General features: G+C 55.2%; 1 protein-coding gene across 3 annotated transcripts; it reads right to left on the bottom strand.

The window, feature by feature from the left end:
* Positions 1-4,560: 4,560 nt before the first annotated feature.
* Positions 4,561-9,684, bottom strand: ZGPAT (zinc finger, CCCH-type with G patch domain). Of its 3 annotated transcripts, none has more exons than XM_009998586.1 (6): positions 9,062-9,684; positions 8,265-8,398; positions 7,407-7,573; positions 6,340-6,526; positions 5,145-5,562; positions 4,561-4,699 (listed from the first exon to the last, which is right to left on the bottom strand). In XM_009998586.1, the coding sequence occupies exons 1-6, from the start codon at positions 9,682-9,684 to the stop codon at positions 4,561-4,563; spliced, it is 1,668 nt and encodes a 555-aa protein (XP_009996888.1). The 3 variants fall into 3 exon arrangements, with proteins under 3 accessions (XP_009996888.1, XP_009996889.1, XP_009996891.1); XM_009998587.1 differs by having other exon boundaries at positions 6,340-6,471; positions 7,415-7,573; XM_009998589.1 differs by having other exon boundaries at positions 6,340-6,471; positions 7,427-7,573.
* Positions 9,685-9,916: the final 232 nt, after the last annotated feature.

The following is a 9,916-nucleotide window of genomic DNA, read 5'->3' as shown; positions in this document are numbered from 1 at the left end:
GTTTGAGCTGGAAATATGTTGGAATCAAAGTGGGAGCTTTTTAGCACACACAAAGTGGGAGGCAGGCACACATGGAGCAGCTGATCCCACAGAGGGGGGATCTTCCATCCCTGAATTTTTAAGATTGAGGAATGAAGAGAGAGGCTTCCTAAGCTGAAGTTGTTATAGAGAAATTCTCCTACTTTCAGTTGTACAAGCCAGTGGCTGGTCCTGGATTCCTGACCTATAGAGATGTCCTGTGCATGCTCTGTCAGGTTCAGCCATCACTGGGAGAAACTGCTTCTTGGGACAACAGGTTGGTTCTCCCAAAAGCACAAGTTTGAGAGGGAAACCCCAGTGCTTGGCTGAAGTCGCTCAGGTAGGACTGAGCAGGTTTGCAAGGCAAAGTCTTAAAACAGACCTTCTGAAAGGCACACCTGAATTTCCTGCCAATAAAGTTCTGGATCTCCCAGTCCTGGGGCCATTCTCCAGGGCAGGAGACTCAGCAGACACCGTTTCAAAACCACTGGTCCTACCAGCCAAGATGGCCTTCCAGCCAAGAGCAGCTGCAGCAGTTGCCATCATGTACGTGCGACACAGACCCACAGCCCTCCAGGAGGGAATAACTCCATTTCCTGACACCTCAGCACAGGCACCATCAATGCAGTTGGTTTGTTACTCCAGGACGTGGGAGAGGGTTTTTTTTGTAGCTCCTACAAAAGGCACAAGTTTCTCAGCTGGGCTTCAGGAAAACAAGATGAAGTTCAGTGCAAAATTCAGCGCTGCTGCCTCCGATTCATCTACCCAGATAAAACCACACGCAGGGTGACAAGAACAAAGTCTATGACACTACTAAAAGCATATCTGCAAGAAAGTAGGACAAACATTATGAGCTGATTTCCTTCCATCAGTGATTGCAAACTCGGCTGCAGCAGACACAGCTCAGCTACCCTGGGGAGTTGAACTGAAAAAAAGTCCCAAGAAGGAGAAGTAGAGCTATTTTTTCTTTTCAGTGATGAAAAGTGAAAGCCTTGTAACAGTCAGTTAACAGCACTGAGTCTGCCCTAAGACCATGGGATGCAACTAGTGGATTTCAAGGCCTGGAGGAGGCACGAGGTCTCACGTTTCTGCAGCAGGAAGGGGAGGTTTCATGGCCAGGCTCCTCTGGAGGCATTTGGTTTGGAAAGGACCAGCTACATCCCTACGTGCCAGGCCCAAGTGACACAAAACTTGGATGCACGCTTCTAATTACAGTGCTGGTCACCTCTCCTGTGCTGGAGTGGCTTTTGAGAAAATATAATTGTAAAACCTGAGGGAAGAGACCTGCCTGCTCACCCCGCGAGGCTCTGATCCGGAGTGACACCGGTTCAGCATTTTTTCCCTCCCTGCCCTGCCAGGGTGGCTGGAAATGCTCCTGCTGGGCAGGGTGATGCTGCTTTCTGCAGCAGCCAAGGAACAGCCAGAGATGTTCTGCAGAGCCCCAGGTGCTGCAGCTGGGGGAAGCCAGAACCCAAAATGCAGGGTGGGGGTACAGAGACACGTTTGCTCCACAGTCCCTGCCTGCCACGGTGGTTTCCTTGTCACAAAGTCAGCAGCTTTACCTCAGTTCAGACTTACACAGACACCGTTTCAGTGGCCACGCTCACCTGCAGCCAGGAGCTCAGCACAGAGCTGTTCCACACACAAGCAAAAGCTCTAGTCCCTCTCTCCACAGAACAACCGGACATTTTTCTGGTGAAAAAAACACTTTCCCCCTCACCTCCGACCTCAGCAATTCCCTCACCACGAAGCACTGGTCCCACTCAACCTCACAGGCTGCCCCCAGCGCTGCCAAACTCCAGCACCTCTTCTCCCTTCCGAAGCCCAGCTGCTTGCAGAGCACCCAGGGGCAGGAACCTGGCGGCACCTGCAGCCCCTGCAAGTTGAACCCACCTGCCTGCTGCTGCTGCTGCCCCAGGCTGGGATCCTGCCTGCCCGGCCCCGGCTGCAGCATCTCAGGCAACGCCGCAGTTTCCATCCAGACCAGGGGGTCTGAGGTGTTTTTCAGCTGCAAATCCCCCCCTTGCCAGGCAAGAAAGCAACCACTTACTTGGCAGGAACTGAAGAGCTGCTGAGCGAGAGGAGCAGGGTCTGCTCACACTCCCTCCCTTGCCAGCCAGAACTGCTCTTCTCTCGATCCCACGGAGTTTTTCCTCATCGGGGGGTCCCAAACGTTCCAAACATCTTGCTCCGAGCTCTGCCGCTGCTCCTCAGCCCCTCGTGGAGCAGGCAGCTCTGGGCAGACACCAGCAGCACCCACCGCAGCCGTTTCCTGGCCCGCAGGGCTGGTTCCCTCGCCCAATGACGGGCTGGGTCCCTCCCAGCGGGGCTGCAGCAGCACCCGGCACCCCCAGCCCCGCTCCCTGCCCGCCCTGCTGGTTTGGGTGCCAGCTCCCTCGCCCCAAGGGAATTGCAGGGAAAGAATGGGTGACCACAGATCATCATTACCTTGCAAATGAACGACGCCTCACAAGCACAGAGGGGAAAAATTAAACCCAGCTTTATTCACCGGGGACGTGAACTGTCTTGGGTGGAGCCATCGGAACAGGAGCCTGGCAAGTGAGAGCTGGAAACCCCCAAGGGAAGGGCAAAACAGGACTTCGCCAAGGCACAGGGTGATACACCCCATTCTTCAAGAGAGGATGATGTGAAATAGTGTGAGAGCACAAAACAAACCCAGGGAATTTGTCTGCCCAGCTCAGCTCCCCAGCCATGGGCAGTGAGCACCCACAAGTCGGGCACATTCATCCTTGTCACCACTCAAGTGAGGGAAACAAGAAGCCACTTGTGAGGGAAGAGCACTGAGTGACCATTGTCAAACCCTCCAGTGAAGCCCCAGTAAGTAGAGAACACACATTCAGAACAATGAGGACAGTGCAGCCAAGTTTGTCAGGAACTGATGGATGCAAAGTGCTCAGGGCAGCCTCACCACCTTCCCAACACCGTGCCCATCCCAGAGCATCCAACTGCTTTCCAGGAGGAGAGAGTCACCAGTCACCACCACATCTCCTGAAGATGTTTATCTCGTTCATCTCTGCTGCTGCTCTGTTTCTGGGGTGTGTCTGCAGCCATGCCAGGTCCACATGACTTGAACAGCTCTGATGGTATCTCCTGCAGCCTTAGACTTTCTGGTTGGTTTGGCAGCCTGACCCTGCCCGGCCTGAAGCTTTGGAAGTTTTCTTAGGAACAGATAAGAAAGGTGGTACTAAAGGAGCAAAACTTTTCATTATGAAAATGACTCACACAATAAAAGGAATCTGATTTCTTAAATTAAAAGAAAAATGTGTCCTTACCACTGGCATGAGATCACCAACCTTTTTTTTTTTGTAAAAAACTCACAAGTCCCACCAGAAACACTGATGAAACAACCATCTTCTCTGGGGCAAGGACTGGCTGCTGCCAACACAGAACACCACCCAGGGGAGAAGACATCCTTCCTGCCCAGGAACTGCCCACGCTGCAGGAAAGGGCCCTGGGCTGGCTGGGCCTCCTGGCAGCAGAGCCTGAAGCTCCTCCTGAGCTCCTCTGGGGCACAACCTGGGCCTCGATCTGGGTCCCAAGGTTTTTAAACAAAAGGAGCTGTGTTCAGTGAGCCACCTCGGGCAGAGAAACTTCAGTAATGATGGCAAAACTCAAGATTCCCTGTGGAGTTGGTGGGAGGTTTGAGATCCATTACTCTGCTGCCTTATCCCCCCAGCTCTGGCACTCAACTCGAGGAGCCACCAGCTTCCCATGCCAGGCCAGGGGGTAGGGCTCTGGCATGTCCCAGGGACACTCCTACAGTCAAGAGGAACTGCTGCCTTATCCCCCCAGCTCTGGCACTCACTTGAGGAGCCACCAGCTTCCCGTGCCAGGCCAGGGGGTAGGGCTCTGACACGTCCCAGGGATGCTCCTACAGTCAAAAGGAGTGAAATCTGATGCTCAAGATCACCAGCACCCACCAAGCTGCCACTTTTCCATCTATCCATGACACAAGGGCCACAGGGACCTGCTCGCCAGAAACCAGAGCTCTCAGACAACCCCAAGGCACACACCAGGAGGCAGGGAGCAGCTGAGGCCTGGGTTGCTCTGGCCCAGTATGAGGCTGCTCTGTGTTGCTGGAGGTGCTGGGGACCCTGCCTCCCCCTCAACTCCTCAGTTGGCTGCAGGCACAAGCCACAGCTGCTGGCAGGATGTGGGGCTGCCTGAGCCCCTCCTCAGCTGCTTCCTTGCCACCAGTGTCACCACCTGAGCAGCCACAGCCTGGATGGAGGTGCTGCCACAGCGACAGCCAAGAGAAGGAGTGTGCAAGAGAGCAGAGAGTTGTGTTTCTTGTAGCTGGTCCTCACACAGGTCAGGCTCAGTGAAGCCTTTCAGGGCTGGTGGGCAGGCACTTCTGCCCCAAGTGCCGAATTTTAGAAGCTGCTGCTGCTTCTCAGCCCAGTTTTCAGGCTGGGCAGCCCGAGGCCCAGAGGAGCAGGATGGTTCACCCTGGCTCTGAGGCCACGAGCACCAGGGCTGGCTGGAAGGACAATCACTGCACTCAAATGTCCTTCTCAGAGACTAGAACTCGGTCATCTTCTTGTGCGTGTCTGCTTTCTTCTGCTCCCGCTGCAGAGAGGCCTCCTGGGCCTGCAGCTGCCCCAGCTGTTGGTGGGCACTGGCCAGCTTCTTCTCCAGCTGAGCTGTAGCAACGCTGTGCCTGAAAGCAGAGAGCAAACATGGCAGTGCCATCCTGCAGGAGAAGATCAAAGCCTTGTCACCACCCCAGGAGGATTCACCCTTTTCTGTGGTATTAGTGCCAGTGCCCTGCTGAAAGCCAGAAGGACCTGATGCTCAGCACTACCTGGGCTAGAAAATGTCCTCCCGTGGTGCTCCACAGCAAAGCTGCAGAGGTGGAAAGGGCCCCAGCACCTCCCCTCACAGAGCTCCTCTCTTCACCACAGCCTGAGTTCCAGTCAAAGGACCCTGAACACATCTGCCAGTGTCCCAGCTGGTCTGGAGCACATGCCAAAGTCTCTCTCCTCCACTTTCCCTTAGGTCTCATGCAGGTATTTTCACTTGTTCTTCCCACACGTCATTTCAAGGCCACCCCTTCCCAGGAACCCTCAGTTCCTCCTGCAGTCCCACAGGGAATGTTTTCCTACCTCCCGACGTTGCGTTCCAGGGCCTGCTGGATCCCCCTGATGTCCCTCTGCGTCTGCTCGATCTTCTCCATGGTCTGGAAGAGACGGACACTCAGGGCCTTCTTGGTGCTCTTGCTGGCATGGTAGATCTCCTTGCTGCTCCTCTGGGGCAGGGCCATCCCTCCAGCCTTCTCCCCAGAGCTCTTCCCTCGCAGTTTCTCGTTCAGAAAGTCAAACACGTTGTGCCGGGGGCGGCGGTTGCCCCCGGGGCGCTGCCCGGAGCCGCTTCCCTTCACCCTGCACTTCCCTGCTTTCCCTGGGTCCAGCTTCCCCAGCCTCTTCTTCTGGAGCACCTCCACACACTGGTCGAGGGACTTCCCTCGAGGAAGTACCACGGCCTGCACCGGCTCCACTCGGCCCTCAGAATTCTTCCCTAACCCTGAGGAGAGACACCCAGAGGTCACTGCAGGTGGTGACATCCCCCCCCGATGTCACCTCCCACCAAAAGCTCCCACTGACAGTCACGACCCTCGGACAACCCAGCAGGCTTTGAGGTACCCAGTGCTGTGGCCACCATCCCAGGGGAGCAGCACCGGCTGTGGCACAACACAGGTTGATGCTACAACAGGAGTTTCCTCCAGCAGAAGACACAGATAAATCCCTGCCTCGAGGCCACGGTCAGGCTGGTTTCTGTGGAACCAGGCCCACAGCCCCAGCTGCTTCCCAGAACTGGTTTGGTGTCTGTGGGAACAGCAGAGACAGAAGAAAGGAGCAGACTGGCCTCCCACAGCCCCCAAGGCTCCTCACAATTTGTGTGGGGAGCAGCGAGTTCAGCAGGCTTTGAAGTCTGCATCCAGGGCCAGATGGATGATGGATGCTGGAACCAGACTTCAGAAGCTCCAAAGATCAGTTCCTCTGGTCCTTTGAACATCTCCTACTGTGGTTCCCACAGCTTTAATCGTGGACCTGATCATGGCTTCAGATGCCTCCCATTTTTTTCCTATAACCATGGAGGGGCTGGAGCCCACACAGGCCTGTCCTCCCATCAAACAAGCTACCCCTTCCTGCCTTCTGCCAGAGCTGGGACTCCTCACACAGCCCCAGCCTCAAACAGGCCCTTCAGCCCAGAACATCCATCATCTTGTCTTTCTTAACTAGCTTTAGGATGCACTGGGGCAGCCAGGCTCCCACAGCACCAGGATCCCTCTTCTCTTACCTTTCCCAAACTCGTATCCCATCTGCACGAGCAGCTTGGAGCCGATGCCCCGGGTGTGGGCTTCCCAGCCCCCGAAGGAGGAGCTGCAGGCAGGAGCCCAATCCCCGCTCCCCGCACCTCCCGAATCGATCACTGGGGCACAAAGAGAAGAACCAGTGAGAGACAGGAACAAACCCCCAGGGAAAACCTTCCTTGGGGGCAGCCCAGGCAGCCTGAACACCCCTGGGAAGGCAGCACAAGGACTTCTCCATCGTTCAGCTGCACAGGGAGGCACTTCCATCTCACCTGCTTTGGCGCACAAACCACCTGGCAGCGTCGAGCAGAATTCCCCAGAAGTCTTTCTGCTCCCTCTCCTTCCTTCCAGGATGGTGATGTAGACTGACCCACACCCTCCCAGCACAACCTGGCACAGTGGCATGGAACACTCTGTGCCTCCAGCTCATCTCTCTGGCATGAGGCTCCTCCAGGCCCCAAAGCCAGTTTTGTTTTATTAGGATCCAACCACCCCAGCGTAAACAGCTCGAGGACACAACTTTATCCCTGTGATGTGACTGTGGCCCCAGCACGGGGACAGTGCTGCCTGTGGCATCTCAAATAAGTCACTTGGGCTCTCCCTGTGTCCCTTTCAATGGGAAACCAGGGCACAGCTGTTCTGGTGACCTCAGGGAGGCATTGGAAGTTCTCACCCTCACTGGGGTCTCACACTCCTGTGTCATGGAGCTACACGGACCCCCCAGAGACAAGGAAATCTCCAGATCCACATATGAGCTCAACTCAGCCCCACGAGGAACAGACTCAGAGTTTGGCACTCAGCTCTGAAATATCACATGCTCTTCTCCCATGTGTTGGAAGTTCCCATGGAAACCTCCAACCTTCGTTAGCCCAGTAATTTGCATAAAACAAATATCCTGATTTGCAGGTGGAACATAACAGCTCATTAACACTCCATTTTTCAGCAACTCATTAAGAGATGAGGTTCACCAGAGGGGAGACACTTCCAATGAGAGTTCCAGGAGAGCAACTCAGCAGGTCCCAGAGGAGGCAGACCTGGATCACACCCTTCCCACTCTCTTACCTTTGGCATAACCAGAGTCATCCACACTGTCCTCGTCAGACTCAGCAGACTCAGCCCCCTCCTCCCTGCGCAGGGGGGGGATGACACTGTCCCCTTCCACAACTGCTTCCTTGAGGAGCAGGGAATCAAACTTCACTGTGTAGTAACCACTGTCTATGTCTGCAGGAGGAAAAACAAGGACAAGAGTTCCAGGGAGTCTGGCAAAGGGCTTTCTGAAGGGCAGTTCGGAGACGGGAGAAGGGGGAGGCCCCAGGGACAGGTGCTTTAAAGAAATCCTGGTTTCAGTTTGTGCTGGAGATTTGTCTGGGAGGGAGAAGCAGCCCCTGTGGTGAAAAGCTGTTTCCACAGCACCTGTGCTCATATTTAGAAGTTTATTCCCAACCCTGAAGAAAGGTGGGCTGCAGAAATGGAACTACAGAGAAGCTGGATTTGTTCCCCTCTGACATGGCAGCCAAAGAGAGATGGGAAGAGCCCGAGCCCCCCAGGACAGGGTCAGCCTGTCCCACAGCTGATGCCCAGGGCTGGCTGCCCTGGGTTTTGTTTCCACAGGAGCACATCATCACAATTCTAACCTAACAAATCCCTGCCATCCTGCCTCTTCCCTTCCCATGCAAGTCACAGGCCTCCTCCTTCCTGGACTCCTGCTCCTGTGTCTGCTTTTAACCTCACACTCCCCCTTCCCAGCCTGTTCCCTTCCCAAGCCTGACACAGCTCAGCCCATTTATCCCAGCCACATCATTAACATTTCTCCATCATTAATGTCTTTCAATCATTCCCAGAACAGCCAGGTTGCAGACTCCCCCCAGGAGCTGCTGCCCAGGGAGCCTGGCAGAGCTGCCCCCAGACTCACCCACAATCCGGGCCGTGTACCAGATCCCGTCGCTGTGCTTGGCCAGGCAGGATGAACCCACCCCCAGAGCCCCCAGGTCGGGCTCCTGGAAGGGCTGAAGTTCCTCTATGGAGACCACCTGGCCATGGGAAAACCTGCCAGGGAAGGAGGAAGTGGAATTATCTCTACCTCACCTGAGCAGCCTTTAAATAAAAACCCCTTCTCTCCCTGCAGGAAGCGCAGAGGAGCCGTCGTGGGATGGATCCCTCATCAGGGAAGTTGCACTAATTCAATTAGACCAGTTATTAATTTTTCACCTTAAACACGTTTGTTAGGCCAGGTGACACAGGACACACCCACCCCACAGCACGAAGCTCTCCCTGCTGGTGACACCTCCAGCACAAAAGTTCACAGCTCCTTTGGGAGCAGCAGGATAACCAGGTTGGTCCAACCCCCTGCTCCAAGCACAGTCAGGTTGCTCAGGCCAGGGAAGTCCTGGATAACCTCTCCACGCCACTGGAATGTGAGCACAACCACCACAGTGTTCTTTGGTTATTCATGGAGCCACTCAATGGATTGTGGAGAATCTCTGCAGGTTTCCCACGGGATTTTCCACTCCATTTTTCAGCATGAGCTGATGGAACCAGCCAAGCTGATGCCCCTGCTCACCAGAACGTCCTAAAAACATAAAGGCAACATTCCATTGGGCAGAGAGGCCACACATGGTGCTTCCAGAGGTTTATCCCTCTGGAGGATGAGGTCATTGGCTACAGAAAGGACACCAGCCCCTCCCCTCCCTCCTTTTTTCCTGTGTTTACCGACAGTTCTCCTTAAATCTGCACTTGTCATCCAGGAAGAAGGGGCAGGGCTTCAGGGCCTTGTGGGTGGGGTAGAGGTACAGCACCCGCACCCCTGGGCTGCCATCTTCCAACTCCTCTGTCCCCACAATCATGGCATTGTGGTACTCCAGGGTCCCCCAAGAACTGTAGTAGGGGGCTTTAACCTTCATCCCACTCAGTTCCTCCTCCTCCTCCTCTTTGTCAGACTCCTCCTCTTCACTGTGCCTTGATTCATCTTTGTCACCAGTTTCTCCATCTCCCTTTGATGGTGCCTCATTGTTCTCAGCTAAAGGCTCCTCTTGAGCTCCAAGCTCAGCAATGGCTTCCCTAAAGGCAGCATATTCCTCATCGTGGGCAGAGCTGCTGGGCTTGGTGTCCTGCTCCGAGGAGGGGGCATCTGTATCTAAAGTAGCCAGCAGTTTGCTCTTCTTCACAGCCACCAGGCTGGACTCAGTCAGCTCTATCAGCTGCTTTAAATCCTCCTGCAACTGAATCAAGTCCGAGTGCTGGGAGGGGTCCAGGCCCGCCCCCAGCGACAGCTCCACCTGCTGCAGCTGGGCGGTGTAGGTCCGGATGGCCCCCTCCAGGCTCTCCTCATCCATCATCAGCACAACGAAGGGCTCTTTAGCTGCGGCCTTCCCAGGGACTCAGAACATATTCAAAGCGTTGACTGAGGTCGTGCAACTTTACGGGCAGCAAGTCCTTGCCTGTAGAAGGGACCATCTATCCTGCCGTCCCTCTTCTTCCCTCAGAAGCAGCCAGGCGATGCTCCTGCAGCGAGAAGGCAGCGAAAGGCGGTGAGAGAGGCCGGGTCCGGCCCTGCCCGGCCCCCCC

Source organism: Chaetura pelagica, unplaced genomic scaffold (genome assembly GCF_000747805.2).
Source record: "Chaetura pelagica isolate M959 unplaced genomic scaffold, ChaPel_1.0 scaffold275, whole genome shotgun sequence".
In the NCBI taxonomy this organism is placed as follows: Eukaryota; Metazoa; Chordata; class Aves; order Apodiformes; family Apodidae; genus Chaetura; species Chaetura pelagica.
Note: the sequence above shows the minus strand (reverse complement) of the source record. Positions and strands in the feature narration are given on the sequence as shown.